This window comes from Globicephala melas, chromosome 12 (genome assembly GCF_963455315.2).
Source record: "Globicephala melas chromosome 12, mGloMel1.2, whole genome shotgun sequence".
In the NCBI taxonomy this organism is placed as follows: domain Eukaryota; kingdom Metazoa; phylum Chordata; class Mammalia; order Artiodactyla; family Delphinidae; genus Globicephala; species Globicephala melas.
In genome coordinates, this window is record NC_083325.1 from 59,415,034 (window position 1) to 59,437,740 (window position 22,707).

The window sequence follows — 22,707 nt, forward strand, 5'->3', positions numbered from 1 at the left end:
AACGGGTATTCTGAGACTTTTCTGTTTTATTTTCTTGTTTTCCTAGGTCGTACATTTCCTGTTGATCAATTTTTTCTGGAAGATGCAATTGCTGTGACAAGGTAAGGAAGATATTAATTAAAGTTTGGTGAAAGTCCTTGAAAACAGAATTACTATTTTACCTCCGTGTGCCTGGATACTAATAAACGGGTTAATTTTTCTTCTAATTTTTCTATTTGAGCATTTTGTTTTCTCCTTTCAGCGAATATTTATTATACAAATTATTTGAATTCAAAGGCAATATTATATATTAAGAGTACTGACTCAGGAATCCCTAATGTAGACTAAGGACCTTGGGTGATAATGATGTATGGATGTCAGTTCATCAGTTTTAACAAATGTACCACTCGAGTTGGGGATATTGCTAATGGGGGAGGCTATGCGTAGGGCAGGGAGCAGGGGGTGTATGGGGAATCTCTGTACCTTCTGCTCAGTATTGCTGTGAACCTAAAACTGCTTTAAAAAGTAAAGTCTGTTTAAAAAATGATGGGGGGGCTTCCCTGGTGGCGCAGTGGTTGGGAGTCTGCCTCCCGATGCAGGGGACGCGGGTTCGTGACCCGGTCCGGAAGGATCCCACGTGCCGCGGAGCGGCTGGGCCCGTGAGCCGTGGCCGCTGAGCCTGCGCGTTCGGAGCCTGTGCTCCGCAACGGGAGAGGCCACAGCAGTGAGAGGCCCGCGTACCGCCAAAAAAAAAAAATGATGGGGAATTCCCTGGCGGTCCAGTGGTTAGGACTCGGCGATTTTACTGCAGTATACCCTGGGTTCAATCCCTGGTCGGGGAAACTAAGATCCCACGATTTTTGTGGCATGGCCAAAAAAATAAAATAAAATAAAAATAAAAAATAAAAAATGATGGACCAAATCTATGGAGAATTTAACATGGAAAAAAAAAAGTACTAATTCTGCAGACAGACTACTAGTATTTAAATCCCTCTACTTAGCAACTGTAACATTGGTGAGTAGCTTAATCTCTCTGTGACTTAGTTTCATCATATGTAAAGTATGCATATTAAAAGTAGCCTCTTCAAGAGTTATGAGGATTAATTAATATTTGGAGTTAATACTTGCAAAGGGCTTAGAACTGTGCCTGGCATATATCAAATGCTTTATATATGTTAGCTATTATTATCATTATTATTCTGCCTTCAAGGAGTTTGCAGTACATATGAGTGTATAAGTTCTGTACCGGATGGAAGGTGGTAATGTCTGTTGGATATCAACAGATTTCTCCCCTCTGAAAGCTCTGCTTCCTCTTCCTACTCTTTGACCTTGAAGATTCCCCAGGGTTTTATCCTTGCACTGTTTCTTCTCACTGTTAAATTCTTGCTTGGCTCTCTAAGACTCATGTGATTTCAGCTGTCACCCCTGTGCTGAGAACTCCCAGATTGGTATTTTCATTCCTGACCTCTGAGCTCCAGAATGGAAACAACTTTGATGTCTGACACCTTAAACTCAACCCAGAATTTTTTCTTTCTCTTTGCTCCTTCCATTCCTAATAAGCCCCTTCCTAATTCTACATTATTTAATGATACACTATTCTCAAGCTAAAAACCCCGAAACAGTGGCTCTCAAACTTTAGTGTGCAGTAAGCATACTTGCAGAGCTTATTAAAATTGTTGTTTTGTGGGCCCAATCCCACTTCCACTGAATGTGAATCTCTGGGGAAATCATCTTTCAGCTAGTTTCCCTGTCTTTTTTCTCTCACTTTTCCAAATTCACTGCCTCCAGAATTATCTTAAAACAGAGCCAAAAGCATTCCAGTGTGTTCCCCACCAGCAATAGGGCACGGCAGACAGAATCCTGGACTGCTGGAAGAATAGCACTTGAATTGGGCAGAAGCAGAGCAACATTCTGCTGAATGAGCACGGAAAACAGGTGAATAGTGTCATTCCTCACCAACAGACCCGCATGCACAACCACACATTTCTTTGTCTTCTTTCCTCAGGTATGTGTTGCAGGATGGGAGCCCATATGCGCGCTCCATGAAACAGATGTCAAAGGAGAAGCTCAAGGCGAGGCGCAGCAGAACCGCGTTTGAGGAGGTGGAGGAGGACCTGCGCCTCTCCCTGCACCTCCACGATCCGGATTCCACCAAAGATGCCGTGCCAGATCAACAGTTAGATTTTAAGCAGCTCCTGGCCCGCTATAAAGGTAATGTGTTTCCTGGGGGGAATATTACAATTATGCCAAAGATAACTAGTTTTTCTCACGCCATGATCCAGAAGAAGAAAAACGTGGCTCTTGTTTCATAGTTACCTTGTCTTTAGTTCATCAGAACAACCTTAAACTTAGAAAAATAACAGTTCTAATACATATTAGATTAAAATTGTTATCATATTTACCAGTGGGTTTTTTCCTGATTGTAAATGTGTTCATTATAGAAAAATTGGGAGGTAGTAAAATATAAATTATATTCTTGAGTGTTTTGTAACTTTGCATTTTGATATGATTTCGAATTCAGAGTTAAAAATTTGCAAGACTACAGTGAACTCTCATATATCCTTTACCCTGATTCACCAATTATTAGCATTGTGCTTCATTTGCTTTATTGTTTGCTCTGGGTGCATATATATTTTTTTTTCCTGAATGTTTTGAGCGTAAATTGCAGATACGATGCTCCTTAACCCATAATATTTCAGTATGTATTTCCTCAGAACAAGGACATCCTCTTACATAACAATAGGATATGGGAATTCCCTGGCGGTCTAGGGGTTAGGACTCTGCCGCTTTCACTGCCGGGGCCCGAGTTCAATATCTGGTCGGGGAACTAAGACCCCACAAGCTGCACGGCATGGCCCCAAACGAAAACAAACAATAGGACATGATCAAAATGAAAACATTTAACACTAATACAGTACTACTGTTTAATCCACAGTCCATATTCTAATTTTGTCAATTATTTCAATAATGTACTTTATTGCTATTTTTTTAAGTGGTACAGGACCCAACCGAAGATTACATATTGCATTCAGTCATCATGTGTCTTTAGTTTCTTTCTATGTGGAGAAATTTGCCAGCCTTTATTTTTCTTCTATGATTTACATTTTTAAGGAGTTTGGGCCAGTTATTTTGTAGAATGTCCCTCTGTTTGGGTTTATCTAACGTTGCCCCATGATTAATTTTAGGTAATGCATTTTTGGTTAGAAAACCACAGAAACAATGTTGAGTCCTTCTCAGTGCATCATATCAGGAGGCACATGATGTTGGTTCGTCCCATTATTAGCAGTATTAACTCTGATCATCTGGTTAAGGTGATGCCTACGTTTCTCCTCTGTGTAGTTACTATTTGTTCCCTTTGTAGTTAATTAAGTTAGTTGTGGAGAGAGATTTGAAACTATTTAGCCTATAACATCCTCAAAATTTCACCCACTAGTTTTAGCATTTTTCAGTAGGCCTCGAAAATGACATCTTTTTTCAGGGCCCACCCTGTGCTGAGCATTTTTATATATGTTGTTAGGTGCTCCCTCCTCCCATGCCGGACTCCACGCAGCTTTGTTCCTAGATAGTCTTCCATACGTTCAGCTGGGCTGAACCCATAGAAACCCTAAGGTTACTACTTTTGCTTTCTTCCTAAAGCCTAGACAGGTCTCAGCTGCCTTTCCTGCTCTCTTTTCTGTGGACTGCCACCCCAACTCCTCTTGGTCCTTCCAAAAAAAAAAAAAAAGGTGTTTACCTTTCAAGGAGTAAGAGCGTAAGAGCCTCCAACCCCTGTTACTGTGCTTCTATAGCAGAAAAGGCAAGTGAGTTTTCCTTTTTCTCCTTCCACCAAAGATGCAGTCCTGCATGGGAAATGGTAATCATAAAGGAATTAGGGCATTAGCCATTTGTTCTGCTGTTTAGGAAGATATACGTGGCTCCCAAACATTTCACTTAATCTTCCCAACATCCTGAGAAGTAAGGTTAAGAACATAGACATGTATCTTACAGACCTGGATTCGACTCCCCAGGCTCTCATAAAACCAGTTATATGCCAGTTCCTCATCCTCTCTATTCCTCAGTTTCCTTACCTATAAAATGCCGTTATTTAGGAGATTAAATAAGAATACAAATCCACAGCATAGTGCCCAGAGCTGGTAAGTGCAGATTTGTGATTCTCATGGAAATGTCTGACTCAAATGTGTTCATTCTGTACATCATTCCAGCTGACAATTCCCATTTCCTTATTCTATTAAATTAGTTAACAGGAAAATCTCTTTGGTTTCTCTTTTGAAATTCCAGAGTTTTCTTTAAGAATTATGACTGGATCTAAGCCACGGTCTTTCTAATGTCAAGCACCGAGATATCAAAGTTCAGAAAGCACCTCTGAGAACTCTTTTCTAAGGATTTGAGGTTGGGAAACCTGGCTCTACCACTAGCTTCTGTATGATGCCGGGCTGATTGATCACTTAGCTTCTCCGAGTCTCCTCTTTCCTATGAAACAAAGACTTTATCTAGTTGATCTCAGTGCTCTCTTTCAGAAAATTAAACAATGTTCCCTAGCTCGATTTTTAAAACTTTTTCTAGTTAAAAAATAATAATAATCAGTCTTTTAAAATCTATAAATGATTAGTAAAACCTGCCAAAGTATAAAAAAAAATTTTTTTTAATGATTTTCGTTTCCCTTTTTTTCAGTTAGCTGATTCTTTCTCCTTTTTGAAAAGTCTGGCTATTTGGAATCTTGGCAAATAAAAATGATTCCTGCTCTGCCATCCACACCCAACCACACTTTTGCTTGTGTAGCTTATTTCTTCCTTTCTTTCATTTTTTACCAACATAGGGTTCATTCTTCAGAACAACATTGTTTAGCAACTGCTTTTGCCTCTCTTCAAGCTTTTCAGCAAAGCGTAAAAAACTTCCCTTCCTTCATACCAACTACAGTTATTTTGCTCCAGTTAGACTCTATTTCAGGTGATGGGTCATTAGAAAGAACTAAAAAGAAAAGGCAGCCATCTTCAGAGAATTAGTCTCCCCAGGCATATGCTGTTTGTTTTTAAGAGCTGAGGCTTATAGTACAACACAAGGAAGTATGTCTTTTACTAGGATTCCGATGAATTAGAAGGAGATTGTAGACCCTGAACCTGAGGGTCGATGGGTAGACTTCAGGGGTATTGGTGAAGCCATTAAAATCACATGTATTTTTCAGGGAAGATTCATAACTTTTATGATTTTCCCAAGGAACTTAAAAGTCACTGTTATAAAGTTGCTGCTGTAAAGTCACTGTTGTAAAGTAAAGCTGTGGCCTCTGTGCACTGATTTTCACAGTTACTGTTGCCTGGACTTTTGGCTGATCTGACTCACAAGTTGATTGAATCTGGAAAGGTTTTCTGAAATATATTTGATATATTTATATATCAAATGTATTTCATATATATACAGAGAGAATATACTTATATAATACATAAATATATATAATATATATCTGAAATATATATAAAATATATTTTATATGATAGATAAAAGGGGAAGGAAAGAGAAAAGTTAAAAGTTGCTTCTCTCGGCCTTTCCAGCAGGGGCAGGAGCCTGCTCTTTGGGTCATTGTTCAAGCAAAAAGTGCTTCTAGTGAGCCTGTATTTTCTGAGAGACTGAAGGAAAAAAGTTCATTTCAGTACATTAAATGTGAACATCTGTGTTATTAAATCAAATCAAGACACCCACTTAGTTCCCAGGCATATTTTCTTCAATAAGGTGTAACTATCCTGATTTTTACCTTTCTTTCAGGGGTTAGCAAATCAGTCATCAAAACAATGTCCGTTATGGATTTTGAAAAGGTTAATCTTGAATTAATCGAGGCCTTATTAGAGTGGATTGTGGATGGAAAGCACTCCTACCCTCCAGGTAACTGCTGCCTGTCTTAAGTGTGAGATGGCAAAGGGCAGGGAGTCTACTTCCTGAGATGGTGGGGATTGTGGGGACAGCCTCTCTTCCTGGAGCCCTCGCCCTGGTTCCTCACCTTTTCACCCCCAGTTGTGTGTACAGTTGCTTATTAGGTTTTTCAGGAGGAAATTTTACCGTTTACCTTTTGAGGAAGTTTTACCTTTTACCCACTGAGCAAAAAGATGTTAACAAGACAAAGTCCAAAATGAAGAAGGCTGAAAAGAAGGCCTGGGTGTCCACATGTCAACACTCAGTCCCTGGCTAAATGGGAGTCTAATAATGAGTGTTTGAATCATGTGAAGACTATACCTGGAGGCCACAGGGCAATGGGGTTAAGAGAACAGGCTTTGGAAAGTCTGATAAAATTCCCTGCTACTCTGAGCTCTGTTACCTTGGATAATAAAGTCCTTATCTTTTCTATGCCTCAGGCTCCTTGTTTGTAAAATGAAGACAATAATAAATCCTCTATGTTGAGGATTAAAAGAAACCATATACAAAGCGCTTAGCACAGTGCCTGACATATATTTAATGCTCAGTAGCTACTACCCCTAACAATATTATAGTTATGCTAGTATATTTATCATTGTTATTATTATCACTGTTACTACTACTACTCCTACTGTTATAACACAGAGCAATCCCTCCCTTCCCCTTGCTCAGTGTCTTCCCAGTGACCTCTTTACCTCATTTGTAGTCCGTTATCTCCAGAATGAATGTCCCAGATCTTCTCATAACTGAATCCTTCACATCATTCAGGTTTCCAACAAATGTCTTCTCTTCAGAGGAGTCTTCTCTGACCACCCTATCTGTTGTCTGTCCCCTCACTCTATCACAATATCCAAAAATGGTTTTCATTTTCAATATAGCACTCAACACTATCCAAAATTATAGTTCTGCTTACTGATGGTCTCCTTCAGTAGAATGTAAGCTCTTTAAGAATAAGAATTTCTCGTGCACCACTGTATTCCTCAGACCCTAGAACAGAACCTGGAATCTTAGGTATGGAGTAAATATTTGTTGCATGAATAGATGCAGCCATTGTTGAGTGATAATTAAGTGGAATCGTAGATCAGAAAACTACATTATATGCTCACTACACAGTGCTTAATGACTGCCCTCTTCTGATTAGATCTTAATCATTATGTGGTATTTTCTAAAGAAACGTGTGAGCCACATAAAATTATTGAAGTGCCTTGTTTCTCATTCCTTGGCAAGTAGCCGTTGTTCGCTAATGCATTATCACTGGATGGAATATCTTATTTCATCCCAAAGGAAAAGACTATTACTGAAAAAAATCAAGTATAGCATCCAAAAAGAAATGTTAGAAAATTATCTGAATTCAAAGCAAAGTTGATGTAGTGATTAGGCAGTTGGTGATATATTTGTGAATATTAAAGATATCCTTGATACAGATGGCCAAGCCATGAGGGCAGAGCAGATCAGAAGGCACATAAAAATACAGACAAATTTTTTTTCCATCCATATAGACTGTTTTACCACTCTTAAATTTTGTGCTACTTTAGTAGAGAAGCATGGGGTAGGTAATGGAAAAAGCATGGATCTGGTACCAGAAACCCTATATTTGTTTTCATACTCCCCTCTTATTAAGTTCTGTGACCTGACCATGTTACTGAGTCACCTTAAGGGTACTATTAATCTTCTTAACGGGTGGTTATGAGGATCAAATGAGACAATATATGTGAACATTCTTTGTAAACTATGAAGTACAGTATTAAAACCAACCTTGAAAGATAATCTTTTGTCCTTCTTCAGAGTTCAATTTTTGTAATAATTTAGTTTCCTTATTTACTTAGTGGGGAGAATAACCATGATAAATTATTGGTCATGAGTTCCTTGTGGGCAGATCTTTGTTTTATTTTCCATTGTACCTAGCACAGAGCTGACAAAGACACCCAATAAATATTTGTGGGATTAAAGGCGGGGTTAGTGAAGACAGTGTCAATTTCCTCTGTGAATAAAGCACAAAAGGAGGTGACTATTGCTGAGTGACTGCTCTTGGCACAGAAATACACTATAATCAGTTATCACTGCTTATTTTCTTTAATGTAAAATTTTAAAGCCCATAAACCATTATTATGGCATGGTAAGTTAATATACTGCCTCTTCAACACATATCTAAATTTAGATTACCAGATTGGCTGGCCAATTATAGTTTCTTTTTCTCATTTCCAATAAAATGTTTATGGATTTTATTTACTAATGGGGAGAAGAGTCTTCCTGTCATATAAGATTAGAAGGATAACTCTTTCTACAGAAACAGAATGTCAGTGGCCAGTGCACTGAAGAAGCATGTTTAAAGAGCTTTGCTAATGATTCTTGTATAACGTAGGGCATTATATATTTCTACACATCATTTCTTTTTCTGTTTTCGAAAGATATAGTACCTCATTCATTCTGTAGTTATTAAGTCAGAAAATATATTCTAAAAGTTTGTTTTCCATTTAGTTCCCTGGGGACTTTACAAAGAAAAGAAAATTGACTGTGAAGAATCTCAGATTATTACATTTTTCGTTTAAAATTAAATCTGTATTAGTTTTTTCTTTTTCACATCTATCAGATTGATTCTTTTTTATACCCAGGTGCTATACTTGTATTTTTACCGGGACTAGCAGAAATCAAAATGCTTTATGAACAGCTACAGTCTAATTCTCTATTCAACAACAGACGTAGTAATCGGTAAGTTAATTGCTTTCTATATTCTTAATCATCCATTGCAGTTACGTGTGAAAATGAATAACCAGGAAGACCTCTTTGAGTGTCATCACCCTCTTTCAACCCTGGTGTCACTGCTCAAAAATATGTTTGTTTATGCCAGCTGGGAATAGACAAAACAGTTTGTTCCAGGGAGTCAGTCATTTCCATTCCATTATATAAAACTGTTTCTCTTCACTTAGCCTAGTGACTCAGCAAAATTGCATGTGCAGTTAACCCTAGAACAACACGGGTTTGAACTGCATGGGTCCACTTATACATGGATTTATTTCAGTGGTAAATACTATAGTACTACATGATACATGGTTAGTTAAATCCATGGCTGCAGAACCACAGATACAGAGGAACCACATATACAAAGGGCCAACTATAAATTATACATGGATTTTTGACTGCTCAGAGGATTGGCCTTCCCTAATCCGCATATTTTTCAAGGGTCAACTGTAATTTCAGTTGCCAGATACTGGGGATTGGAGAAGCCAGTGTTAATAACAACAAAGAAATGTTACCATTTTGAGAAAAAATAATTTTCAGTGGTTCCTATTCCAGTAGTAAGACAGACTGGGTGTGTCTTCACATCTAAGGGGACACTGCTTGACAGATGAACACCCCCTAGAAATATAAGACTGAAGTTTCTTAGCATACATGACTGTCTCTGTCTCTCTTTCTCTGAATTTAAAGGTAGGGAAAAAAATGATTCTTTGTTGGTTAGTGTGCTCCAGGCTTGTTACTTGTAGAATTGTAGAATGTCAACTATTTAGTCCTCTTGATTATTTACTAGTGAATTACACTCCAGTTTTTCCTAAGTTGATACAAAGTTTTTAGTTCATAGAACTGAGTAAATGTCTTTTAAGGGTCAGAAAGAACTTTCCCATTTAGAAGACCTGGGCCTTGAGGACAGGTTGTGGAGAAGCTGCTGATTTTTGGAGTCACATTGTTAGTTTTAATAGAAATTCACCCATTATAACCCAATTTCAGTGTTTTGTACTAGAACACTAAATCCTTTTTTTTTTTTTTTAGATGTGTTGTTCACCCACTTCATTCATCTTTATCCAGTGAAGAGCAGCAGGCTGTGTTTGTAAAACCTCCTATCGGTGTAACTAAGATTATAATTTCCACCAACATTGCTGAGACATCCATAACCATCGATGATGTTGTCTATGTCATCGATTCTGGGAAAATGAAAGAAAAGAGGTATCCTCTTTTGGTGATGTAAGAGAGGGGCTAACGATGCCTCATTTGGAGCAACACAGCTGTTAAAGGCTAATGCTATTAAGCTACATGGATTACGTTTGAAAAAATACTTTATGAAAACTCTGTAGATATGACTGATTCTGTAGCTAGGATCATGAATCTTATATTCAAACAGAGGTAGAAATTTTAAGTTTTTACCTTAGAAATAATTATTTTTCCTTTTTCTTATATGCTTTACATGTGCTTGAATGAAAAAGAATTGGTATGGGAGGTGATGGAAATGTTAATTACCAAAAGGTTGGTAATCATTTCACAATGTATACATATATCAAAACATCACATTGTACACCTTAAATATCTGTAATTTTTATTTGTTGAAAATAAAATGAAAAAAAATTTTTTAATTGAATAAAGAAACTGTATGTAGTATATAGTACAGAAACCATTTAAATTAGCACAAAGTGCTCCCACCAGGGACTCAACTACCCCAGAACATGCGGGACACTATCCTTCTACAGAAGTAGGATGGTTCATCTGTTCCGTCCATGCTAAGTAAAATTTTGGCCACATTTTTATAAAGTAACTGCTTTTTACCTTTTCTTTTACTTTATAGATATGATGCCAGCAAAGGGATGGAAAGTTTAGAGGATACTTTTGTCTCTCAAGCCAATGCCCTGCAAAGAAAAGGTCGAGCAGGTCGTGTTGCATCTGGGGTCTGCTTCCATTTATTCACCAGCCATCACTTCAGTCACCAGCTTCTAAAGCAGCAGCTACCAGAAATACAAAGAGTGCCATTGGAACAGCTCTGTCTAAGGTACATCTTGATCCTTGTGTTCTGCTTCCGAAATGTCCCAACGTTTCTCACCCTAAGTTCCATGTTTTCTTTTACTTAGTAGAAGATGTTTTGCTAGGCGTGGACTTGGATGAACTCATTCATTTGCAAAGAAAGAGCTCTTCAGTGTTGCCTTTACCATTCCTTTTAACTTTCTGCACATAAAGATCTCTTGCATTGCAGAGGATGGCCCTAAAATAAAGCTTAAGAATACATTTATAAGTCAGGAAAGTAATCTAACTTATCAAGAAATTTCTGCTAGGGCAACACCAATATTAAATCATCGCAGGGGGAAATCTACACCCTCATTATCAGTTAGAACAAAGTGAACAAAAGCAATTTGAAAACGCCATTATTTACCTGATGAACAAACAAGAACAAATATCATAAAATAGAATTTAACGAATGAATGATTAAACTCAGTGTTAGTGAAGCTGGAGAACCTTTGGTTCAACCTTTCTGAAACTTTGCATAGCGTATATAAGAACTCTAAAACTAGGGGCTTCCCTGGTGGCGCAGTAGTTGAGAGTTCGCCTGCCGATGCAGGGGACACGTGTTCGTGCCCCGGTCCAGGAGGATCCCACATGCCGCGGAGCGGCTGGGCCCGTGAGCCATGGCCGCTGAGGCTGCGCATCCGGAGCCTGTGCTCCACAACGGGAGAGGCCACAACAGTGAGAGGCCCGCGTACCGCAAAAAAATAAATAAAATAAAACTATCCATGCTCTTTGACCGAGTCATTATTTTGAGGGAGTATGCCCATAAAATGTTTACCCAAAGGGAAAAAAGTTACTTGTAGAAAGATGTTACAGCTCTTCTTTTATCCAATAGGTGTATTTTGAGAGCCTTCCATTACATTAGTAAAAATGTAAAGGAATTATAAGTGAAATAAACTTTATATATGTTAGATTTTTCTCTTTCGAAAATTGCCTAAATTCATAATTTAAAACAGCTTCTCAAGAGCTGTCACAAGGCAGGACACAATGCAGGTTAATTTTATAAACAATTATTATGCAATTTCAGATGTGGGAAAGAGAGTAGGTGGATCATTTGAATTTTATTTCATGATTTGAACCCACTGTTATAGAAAAAAGCATTTTGGAAGTTTATAGAGAGAAATATATTTTGAATCTCAGTAAATTTCAGAATCTGAAAGTGTTTCTGTAACTTATTGCTAGGAGAAGTAAAAGACATAAGAGATTTTTTTTTAACTTATTTAAACTGGCATGGTTTGGTTTATGAAAGCATATATTTGGGAAATTATAAATTATTTTCATTCACAGAAGAAGCTTACCTCTTTGTGTCATCCCACCAGAAATAAAAATGACAAATTGTTTTGTTTTCTTTTTTCAGAATTAAAATTTTAGAGATGTTTAGCACTCATAATCTCCAATCCGTGTTCTCTCGGCTTATTGAACCCCCGCACACTGATTCTCTCCGTGCCTCAAAAATACGATTACGAGACTTGGGAGCATTAACTCCAGATGAAAAACTGACCCCTCTAGGGTATCACTTGGCTTCTCTGCCCGTAGATGTGAGAATCGGAAAACTAATGCTGTTTGGGTCTATCTTCCGCTGTTTGGATCCTGCTCTCACCATTGCTGCGAGTCTAGCTTTTAAGTCTCCTTTTGTAAGTAAACAGCATCCATCTGAACTGGAGTCTGTAAGTCTCTAAGGGGACCATGGGGGCTTCAGGGTTATGTGAGCCCCTAATACTTTTCCTGTGAGTATATTATATGTGAATCTTTCAGGCACAATGTCTCTTAACTTTTATTGGATCCTCAAAGAAATCCATGCCCCAAATAAAGATTAAGAACTAGAGAGCCAGCTTATTTAAGTCATCTAAATGTGCTTTTTATGGATCTGCTTTACTTGCTCATTATAGGAAAACCAGAAAAGCAAGCAAGCAAAAAGTGCCCCTGCCTGATTTTAAAAAACAATAAATATATTGGAGTACTTTTTTCAACAGCTTTGTTGAAATATAATTCACCCATGTAAAGTGTACAGTAGTTTTTAGTATTGTGCAGTCATCACCCTAGTCAGTTTTAGAACGTTTTTAATCACTTCATAAAAAAAAAACCTCTTAGGGGCAGGACAGGAATAAAGATGCAGATGTAGAGAATGGACTTGAGGACACGGGGAGGGGGAGGGGTAAACTGGGACGAAGTGAGAGAGTGGCATGGACATATACACACTACCAAATGTAAAATAGATAGCTAGTGGGAAGCAGCCACATAACACAGGGAGATCAGCTCGGTGCTTTGTGTCCACCTAGAGGGATGGGATAGGGAGGGTGGGAGGGAGATGCAAGAGGGAGGAGATATGGGAATATATGTATATGTATAGCTGATTCACTTGGTTATACAGCCGAAACTAACACACCATTGTAAAGCAATTATACTCCAGTAAAGATGTGATAAAAACAAACAAAAAAAAACACCTCTTAGCTGTCACTCTCCTGTTTCCCTCCAACCCCCCATCCACTCCATTCATAGATAACCACCAATCTCCTTGCTGTGTTCATAGATTTGCCTCTTCTGGACATTTCATATTAATGAAACAATATAATATATAGTGTTTTGTGATCGGCTTCTTCACTTAGCATAATGCTTTTAAGAGTCATCTATGTTATAGCATGTATCAGTGCTTCATTCCTTTTATGACAAAATAATATTCCTTTGTATGGGTATAGTATGGGTATACCACATTTTGTTTATCCATTCAGCACTTGAAGGACATTTGGGATTGTTTCCATCTTTGGCTATAAACATTCATGTACAAGTTTTTATGTGAACATATCTTTTCATTTGTCTTGGGTGTATACCTAGGAGTGAAATTATTGGGTCAAATACTATTTAACTTTTTGAGGAACTTCCAGACTCTTCCAGAGTAGTGGCATTTTACATTCTACCAGCATTTTATCAGGATTATAATTTTTCCACATCCTTACTAACACTTGTTATTATCTGACTTTATTATAGCTGTTCTAGGTGGTGTGAATTTTGTGGTATTTCTCTAATGGCTAATGATATTAAACATCTTTTCAGTTTCTTATTGTCCATTTGTATATCTGTCAAGAAATGTCTATTCAGATAGTTTGCCCATTTTTTAATTGGGTTATTTGTCCTTTTATTATTGAGTTATAAGAGTTCTTTATATATTCTGGATATAAGTTCCTTAACAGATACATGATTTGCAGATATTTTCTCCTATACTATGGGTTGCCTTTTTCACTTTCTTTCTTTTTTTTCTTTTTTTACACTTTCTTGATCTGTTCTTTGAAATACAAAAGTTTTTATTTTTATGAATTCCAATTTATCTAGTTTTTTGTTGCTCGAGCTTTTGTTGTTGTCATGGTTAAGAATCCATTGCCAAATCCAAAGTCTTGAAAATTTATCCTTATGTTTTTTCCTATAAGTTTTATAGTTTTACCTCTTACATTATGGTCTTTGGTCCATTTTGAGTTAGTTTTTGAATATAATGTGAAGTAAGAATCCAGCTTCATTCTTTTGCGTGTGACTGTACTGTTGTCCCATCACCATTTGTTGAAAAGACTATTCTTTCCCCACTGAATGGTGTTAGCATTCTTGTCAGTAATCAACTGACCATAAACACATGGGTTTATTCCTGGATTCTCAGTTCTGTTCCATTGAGTTATATGTCTATCCTTAGGCCAGTTCCATGCTGTCTTGATTCAAAATACAAAACTCTAGTTTTGTAGTAAGTTTTGAAATCGGGAAGTGTGAGTCCTCCAACTTTGTTCTTTTTATTAGTGTCTTGAGGATTTTTACATTCATAAGAGTTATTGGTCTGTAGTATTCTTTTCTTGTGATGTCTTTACCTGGCTTTGGTATCAGAGTAATACTGGCCACATAATGATTTGGGAAGTGTTCCCTCCTCCTTTATTTTTTTGAAGATTTTGTGAGAATTAATGTTAAGTCTTCTTTAAATGCTTGGTAGAAATCAGCAGTGAAGCCACTTGGTCTTTTCTTTGTGGGTAGTTTTTTTTTTATAATTAATTCAACCTCTCCACTTCTTATAGGTCTATTCAGATTATCTGTTTCTTTTTGAGTCAGTTTTGATCATTTTTTTTTTCTAGGAATTTGTCCATTTCATCTAAATTACCTAATTTATTAATAAATAAACATAGTATTTTATAGTCCTTTTTATTTCTGAGAGCTTGTTAATAATATCCCCTTTCATTTCTGATTCTAATAATTTGAACCTTCTCTCTCTTTTTCTTGATCAATTTAGCTAAAGGTTTGTCAGTTTTGTTGATCTTTTCAGAGAACCAGCTTTTCGCTGGTTTTCCCTACTGTTTTTCTGTTCTCTATTTTATTAATTTCTGCTCTTTGTTTCTTTCCTTCTGTTTGTTTCAGTTTTAGTTTGTTCTTCATTTTCCAGTGTCTTAAGGTGGAAGTTTATTGATTTGAGATCTTTCTTCTTTTTTAGTATAGACATATACAGCTATAAATTTTCTTCTATGGACTGCTTTAGCTGCATCCTGTAAGTTTTGGTATGTTTTGTCTTCATTTTCATTCATTTCAAGTATTTTCTTTTTTTTTGGTGCATTGGGTTTTCGTTGCTACGTGCGGGCTTTTCTAGCTGCGGCGAGCGGGGGCTACTCTTCACTGTGGTGCGTGGGCTTCTCACTGCAGTGGCCTCTCTTGCTGTGGAGCACGGGCTCTAGGCATGCAGGCTTCAGTAGTTGTGGCGCATTTCAAGTATTTTCTGATTTCCCTCTCTAGTTTTTCTATGACTCATTGGTTATTTAAGCATGTGTTGTTTAATGTCCACATATCTATGAGTTTCCCAGTTTTTTCCTTTTACTGACTTCTAATTTCATTCTGTTGTGGTCAAAGAACATACTTTGTATTATTTTAGTCCTTTAAAACTTACTAAGCTTTGTTTTATGGCTAAGTATATGCTCAGTCCTGGAAAGTATTCCATGTAGACTTGAAAATGAATATTCAGCTGTCATTGGGTAGAGTGTCACTCTTCCTTTATTTTCACCATGGCTTATCTCAGATAGATAGGGGAATAGATGTAATAATTTTCTTCAGTTTTAACGTTATACTTCATGGAATTATAAACTCACAGATCTGCAAAAAGATCTTAGTTTCAGCCCGCTCATTTAACAACAGATGACAAAACCAAGCTACAGATGTAGCTTGCTCAGAGACATACAGTCAGTATTATTGTGAACAAGACCTCCATTGCCTGTTTCTCAAATCATCTAAATAACCTCTCACTGTCTGTTTTCTTTTATTGGAATGCAGAAATTGTTCATTAGAAATATTGATGTCATCCTTAGCCAAAACGGAACACCTGTCCTTTGCTGGGTTCTATAAACATAGTTAATTCCCAAATATAATCCTTTTCCCACTAGTCTTCCTAAAAAGGAAGAAAATTTATTTTCAAATAGAAAATAAAATTTTATTGTTGTGTTAGCTATAAAGGTGTCCAAATATATGAAAATTAGAGAGAAGCACCATAGTTGGTTTAGAATGACTTTCAGTGTGATACAGCTTGGGCCTCAGTGTAACTTGCTCTTGCTGGTGTCTTTAGTACATGTGTATGTTGCAGCAAGAGAAGGCAGTGAAAATGAAGTTCTCAGCTGATTTTACTAATTTGTAGGGAAAAGGAGGACCTGTAAACATTATTTTTAAAAGGAAAAAAACATGAATTATGGGTATAGAAATAGGGGAGACTTAAGTATAGAAGATGAATAAGAATCTGTAAAATAAAGATACCACCGAGTTAACAGAATCTTAGATTTTAGATGTAGCTTTTAGAATGAGTGGCTCTTTGATGACATCTTGCCACTAGGAAGTAAAGACCCAGTAGAGGTTATTTTGGGTGGGCAGATGGACTCACAAGGACAAGTAGGACTGTTAGCTTGGCACTTAACCACCATAATTACTTTTAACCAGCCACCCACTGTGTACTCTGTTCCACACATAATACTTCCCGAGGCACCTGGCTTCAGCAGTAGGAAAGTGCCATTTGGAACCCTGGGTAAAACGTGTCCTTCAAACCTGGTTCTCCTCATTTAGGTATCTCCCTGGGATAAAAAAGAGGAAGCTAACCAGAAAAAGCTAGAATTTGCATTTGCAAACAGTGATTATCTGGCCCTTCTACGAGCATATAAGGTAAGCATACAACCTAATAGCTGAGATTTATTACCAGAGTTGGCACTAAAGACAGTAACATTTTGATTTTCTCCAAAATTTAGGGATGGCAGCTAAGTACGAAAGAAGGTATGCGTGCAAGTTATAATTACTGCAGACAAAACTTCTTGTCAGGAAGAGTTCTTCAGGTGAGTTGTTTCTGTGGAAATTTGTTTTCACTCATTTTCTGTTGTAGTAGCGCACCGGAGGGTGTTGCAACTTTATCTTGCTTGTCCTGCCTTGACATTGAAAATGTTATTTTTGGAATATGCTTGGCTTTACCACCTGGGTAAAACAGACTCCTGAACTATGACATCTGGCCTTTTGTGCTGAACCTTTCAACTGATCTGTTCTTCCTCTTTTCAGTGAATCTGTGTTTAACTTCTGTGGAGGCTAGGGGAATATAGGCACTCCGAAGATTACTGCTTACTGGAAGTCAGTTTTTTCCATAGTTATACCAAACATTCTTAACCCGGATCCATAAGCCCCTGAAATTGTATGCAAAGTCATACCCTTATACATAACGTGCATTATTCTGGAGAAAGGGATCACAGCTTCATCAGATCCTCAAAGCGGTCTATGGCCATCGCCAAACCCCTTACCCTCTCCCTAAAACCAAAGACTGAATACTGAACCAGATTTTCTTTGTTAATTCTTCTGTCCATCAGAGGCTACTATGTCAATAACAAGTACACAAGAAAGAGAAAGAAAGGTTTATTATCTTCTGTGTAATAACAGGCAGGGCTCTGTCTTCTGTTGTAATAGTATTTTAGGCCGCCTTCCAAAGTGGCATGAAAAGCCAGAATAGGGCTTCCCTGGTGGCGCAGTGGTTGAGAGTCCGCCTGCCGATGCAGGGGACCACGGGTTCGTGCCCCGGTCCGGGAAGATCCCACATGCCGCGGAGCGGCTGGGCCCGTGAGCCATGGTCGCTGAGCCTGCGCGTCCGGAGCCTGTGCTCCGCAACGGGAGAGGCCACAACAGTGAGAGGCCCGCGTACCGAAAAAAAAAAAAGCCAGAATAATAACGGTGCATTATCTTTACAAAGCATCTATTTCACTCAAAGATTTTGAGGCTCGGGAGGGGGAAGGACTTTATTTCTATATTAGAAGATGTCTTGGAATAGAACACAAAATTAATGTTCATAGTACTTACCACTACCTGACAGCTAGTTATCTCTCTACCCCATAAGCTCCGTCAGAGACGAGATTTTTTTTCTTTTCTTTTCTTTTTTGCGGTACGCGGGCCTCTCACTGTTGTGGCCTCTCCCGTTGCGGAGCACAGGCTCCGGACGCGCAGGCTCAGCAGCCATGGCTCACGGGCCCAGCCGCTGCGCGGCATGTGGGATCTTCCTGGACCGGGGCACGAACCCATGTCCCCTGCATCGGCAGGTGGACTCTCAACCACTGCACCACCAGGGAAGCCCCAGAGCCGAGATTTTATGTCTTGTTCAATACTGTATCCCCAGTGCCTAGAACAGTACTTAGCACATAGTTGATGCTCAGTAAAATTCATTGAATGCATGAATGAATGGTTATTTAAAATGAAGTAAGAGACCTCAAAACCATCCTAGTATTTGCCTTTATTCTTCTCTGCCTTTAGGTGTACTGCAGTGAGGCGTTTTGAGAAGACAAAGGCTCTAGCTTTATTCTAAGTACAACAAAAGCAATGATTTTCAATCCTGGCTACACATTAGATTCACCCGAGGGAGCTTAAAAAAAAAAAAAGTAAAAATACCCAAATTCCACTCCAGGCCAATTACATCTGGATCTCCAGGGGTGGAGCCTGAGCATGTTTATTTTCCTTGTTGAGTTCACCAAGTGATTCTAATATGCTGCCAGGGTTGAGAAGCACTGGTCTAAAGAGTATTTTATATGTAAGGTGCAGTAATATTTTCTTGAGTCATTAAGAGTTTTAAGTATAAAATAATATTTCTTTTAAATTACATTTTTTACTAAATTTATTCTTTTTCTTTAGGATGTGTGTAGATTTTGCTGTGATCTATGAGGGCCATCAAACAGCTACCTCTGGACTTCACTAAAGTCCAGCTTAGATTGTATTGTAGAATGTTTTGTGTTTCTTTTTTTAATCGACTTTTTTTTTTATAATTTATTTATTTTTGGCTGCATTGGGTCTTCATTGCTGCATGCAGGCTTTTCTCTAGTTGTGGTGAGCGGGGGCTACTCTTCATTGCAGTGCACAGGCTTCTCATTGCGGTGGCTTCTCTTGTTGCGGAGCATGGGCTCTAGGCGCCCGGGCTCAATAGTCGTGGCTCGTGGGCTCTAGAGCGCAGGCTCAAGTTGTGGCGCACGGGCTTAATGGCTCCACAGCATGTGTATCTTCCCAGACCAGGGCTCGAACCTGTGTCCCCTGCATTGGCAGACATATTCTTAACCACTGCGCCACCAGGGAAGTCCTAGAATTAGTTTTATTAAGATATTAAAACCTTGTCGTGAAATAGAACTCTGGTATATTTAACTCCTAGTTATATTTTGCCATGTTATACATCTGTGATTGACAGTCCAAGAAAATACTTAAATTGTCATCAGATACAGGGTAGCATTGCTTAGCTTTCCATTCCTTTGATTGTCATTATCTGCTTCTCTATTGTCTGATACACAGCTCATATTTGAACAGATGCCAGAGGTTTGTGCTTTTCATTCTCACACTTGTGCTCAGATGCAGAAAGGGGTTTCTAAATCTAAACCACTTAATAGTATTCCTATTCGTAGGGAAAATGTGAGCCAGCCAAGTTCACAAAGTAAGAGAAAGAGGGAAGGTTCTGAGGTGGGTGTTCTGCATCTTTTAAGAGAGAACACTAACCACTCTAGGCTCGGGTAAGGCACTAAGAGGACCTGAGCAGAAAGGAAGTAGGAAAAACCAGACAGTGTCACAGCACCTTGAGCTAGAGTTCCACAAAGTAAACTACGTTATGGCTGTCCTAAGAATTGCGAGGAAAATCAGACCTACCCAAAATCCAATTAATGGTTTGTTTTTTTTTAACGTAATCTAGAATTAAATGATCTTTGGGTTTTCTGAAATTTGTGAATTTCTGTGTAATGGTTTTACACTGCTGGTTTGTATGAGTGAAAACTGCCCTTTTGTGAGTGGACAAGATAATCTTCACACCTGTTTGGTAAACCCACATGAGTCTCATTACTATACGCTGAACTAATCGTTTTTGTAGTCATTCTTACCTTTGATATGTTGATGCCCCTGCTTAAAGATTTTTTCCATTTCTTTCAGGAAATGGCCAGCCTCAAACGACAGTTCACGGAACTGTTATCGGATATAGGCTTTGTGAAAGAGGGACTCAGAGCAAGGGAAATTGAGAAAAGGGCCCAAGGAGGAGGAGATGGTATCTTGGATGCCACAGGAGAAGAGGTAAAGAATGTGTAGTTAGTTCTTACTTCTCTTTGATGATCACACTCATAGTCTGTTACCTCAGGAACACTTGTAGGCCTTGTTCACTTAAGCCCTATGAGCAGTGGGTTAGTGGCATTCTTGATTTTCTTTCCACAAATGTCAGCTAACACTCAGAAAAACAAGAGTTTTTTTGTTGATTGTTGCTTCTGTTTTTTTCTAATTTCACATTGGTTCTTGGTAGGTCCATCAGAGGTAGAACGGACTTTCCAATAATGTCTTCTTAATCAGACCAGCCTTTTTCAAACCCAGGATAGTTTTGTATGTAATAAGTATCCGAAGAACAATTCAAGATGAAACCTGATGCCACTCTGTTCTAAGTACAGTTAGTACTTTCTGGAAATTGTGAACATCTCATGAACCAGAATCTTTCTCTCGACTGATCCTTAGGAACACTGGCTTTGTAACTGCTCTGCAGAGATCTAGAAAGTAACTGTGGACTTCTTGGAAGGGTACTGTGTGAATGTGGTCCAGTAGATTTTTGTTTTTACTTAGAAATAATTTTTCTAGCAAAGTGATAGAAATGAGGTGCTTTTTAGAAATCAAGAGAAATATTATAATTTCCAGGGATAGACAGAAATAGCCACATTACTTAAAAGATTAATGCTGTATTTCTCATAGGCTAACTCAAATGCTGAGAACCCCAAGTTGATATCAGCAATGCTGTGTGCTGCTCTATATCCAAATGTAGTGCAGGTAAGGAAACATTTTTCCTGGGTCCTCCCACTTCCTGTTTGATTTTAGCCAAGGGATATAAGTTAAGACATGCACATTAATCATCTTAAAGACACACACACACACACACACACAGAGCCTTTTAAACATAGTATATATTTCCAATTCTTCAGTTCCCCAAATGTGTTGATACATCATTCAAGAACACATTTATTGTATAAAATAAGGTGCCTTTTTAATCCTTCTGACATTATGACATTCCAGAAATTAAAATGGACATAATGTCACTGTCAGCCAGTCTGTGCATAACTAACCTATGTTAGGTAGAAATTTGATTCTACTACAATTTCCCTTATGCCCTCTACTCTGGACTAAAATTAGATAAGAACAAGTCAGTGCCTTGTCACGGAACCGCCTATGATCCCCCTCTTCTGGAAACCCTACCTGAATGTACTGTCGGACTTTTACCTGAGATTTGATTATCCAGTCCTTGTCAAACTTAGAATGTGAATTTGTCAGAGTACTGAAGCATTTCTCACTTAACTTTTTGATAAATGTTCAGTTGATGTCTGCTGATTCATTTATGGCTTATTTTTGCTTAGTGCTTGCATGCTTTTCAAATCATTTGAAATTTACTTAAAAAAAATCATTTGGAGAAAAGCTATGGAGACACTTAAAAAATCAGGGGTGAGGGGGATGAATAAGCAGAGCACAGAAGATGTTTAGGGCAGTAAAAATACTCTGCATGGTACCATAATGATAGATAACATGTCATACTTGCCCAAACCCACGGAATGTACAACAACAAAAGTAAACCCTAATGTAAACTATGGACTTTGGGTGATGATGTGACAGTGAGGTGCTGTATAGCCACTGAGAAGTATGTTTTAGGAAAATATTTATAGAAAATGATCCTATATTAGTTTTAATACATATATATTTATTTCTATATATAAATATAAATCTAACAGAAAACTAAAATGATATAAGTCAAACATTAATGTTAGTTATTTCCTAATCATGGGACTACAGGAGTTATCATAGGTTATTACAAGATACTGACTATTGTTCCCTGTGTTATATAGTAGCAATGTTATTTTCTACAGTAAATATGGAGGGGTGTGTGTGTGCACATAAGCTTTTCATTTTTTTTTGGTGAAACCATCTGTTTTTCACTATTTTGAAAAATTCATTTGGAAATGTTGGATTGGTATTGGAATTGTCAGCAGATTCCTGGTCCAGTGTTGCCAGCTGAATCTCTTTCCCTGATAATCAGGGCAGACCTGAAACATCAACGTGGTTTCTCCCCCATGTGGCTGGTGTGTGGTATAGTCACCCAGAACTACATTTACATCCACACCTCCTCATGGTTAAAAAAAAGAAAAGGAAAGCATGCTTATACTGCTTCCAAAAGGAAACAGAGGGAAGCAGCAACAAGGGCATTCAAACAAGACTTCTTTTGTCAAGGGATACATCCTACAATGAAAATACGTATTTTATTTATATATATATATAATTTTTTTTTTGTTTTTTTAAACAAATACCTGTTGTTTAGGTGAAAAGCCCAGAAGGGAAATTTCAGAAGACCAGTACCGGAGCTGTCAGAATGCAACCGAAATCAGAGGAATTGAAGTTTGTCACCAAGAACGATGGATATGTACACATTCACCCTTCATCAGTGAACTACCAGGTCAGGATGGCTGGGTATACTTAACAGTCAGGTTCCACATCCACAGATTCAACCAATGCGAATTGTGTAGTACTGTAGTATTTAGTATTGAAAAAATCTTGAGT

General features: G+C 38.0%; 1 protein-coding gene across 7 annotated transcripts in view; it reads left to right on the top strand.

Moving 5' to 3' along the window:
• DHX57 (DExH-box helicase 57) overlaps positions 1 to 22,707 on the top strand; it is a 56,911-nt gene that overhangs the window by 28,405 nt on the left and 5,799 nt on the right. For all 7 annotated transcript variants that reach the window (XM_030857870.2, XM_060309264.2, XM_030857869.2 and 4 more), the window contains 12 exons: positions 47 to 101; positions 1,985 to 2,190; positions 5,737 to 5,853; positions 8,493 to 8,589; positions 9,646 to 9,819; positions 10,433 to 10,633; positions 12,002 to 12,278; positions 16,705 to 16,800; positions 16,884 to 16,967; positions 20,062 to 20,199; positions 20,860 to 20,934; positions 22,469 to 22,603. In XM_030857870.2, the coding sequence (XP_030713730.2) occupies positions 47 to 101; positions 1,985 to 2,190; positions 5,737 to 5,853; positions 8,493 to 8,589; positions 9,646 to 9,819; positions 10,433 to 10,633; positions 12,002 to 12,278; positions 16,705 to 16,800; positions 16,884 to 16,967; positions 20,062 to 20,199; positions 20,860 to 20,934; positions 22,469 to 22,603 (1,655 nt within the window). The remainder of the gene's footprint in view (positions 1 to 46; positions 102 to 1,984; positions 2,191 to 5,736; positions 5,854 to 8,492; positions 8,590 to 9,645; positions 9,820 to 10,432; positions 10,634 to 12,001; positions 12,279 to 16,704; positions 16,801 to 16,883; positions 16,968 to 20,061; positions 20,200 to 20,859; positions 20,935 to 22,468; positions 22,604 to 22,707) is intronic.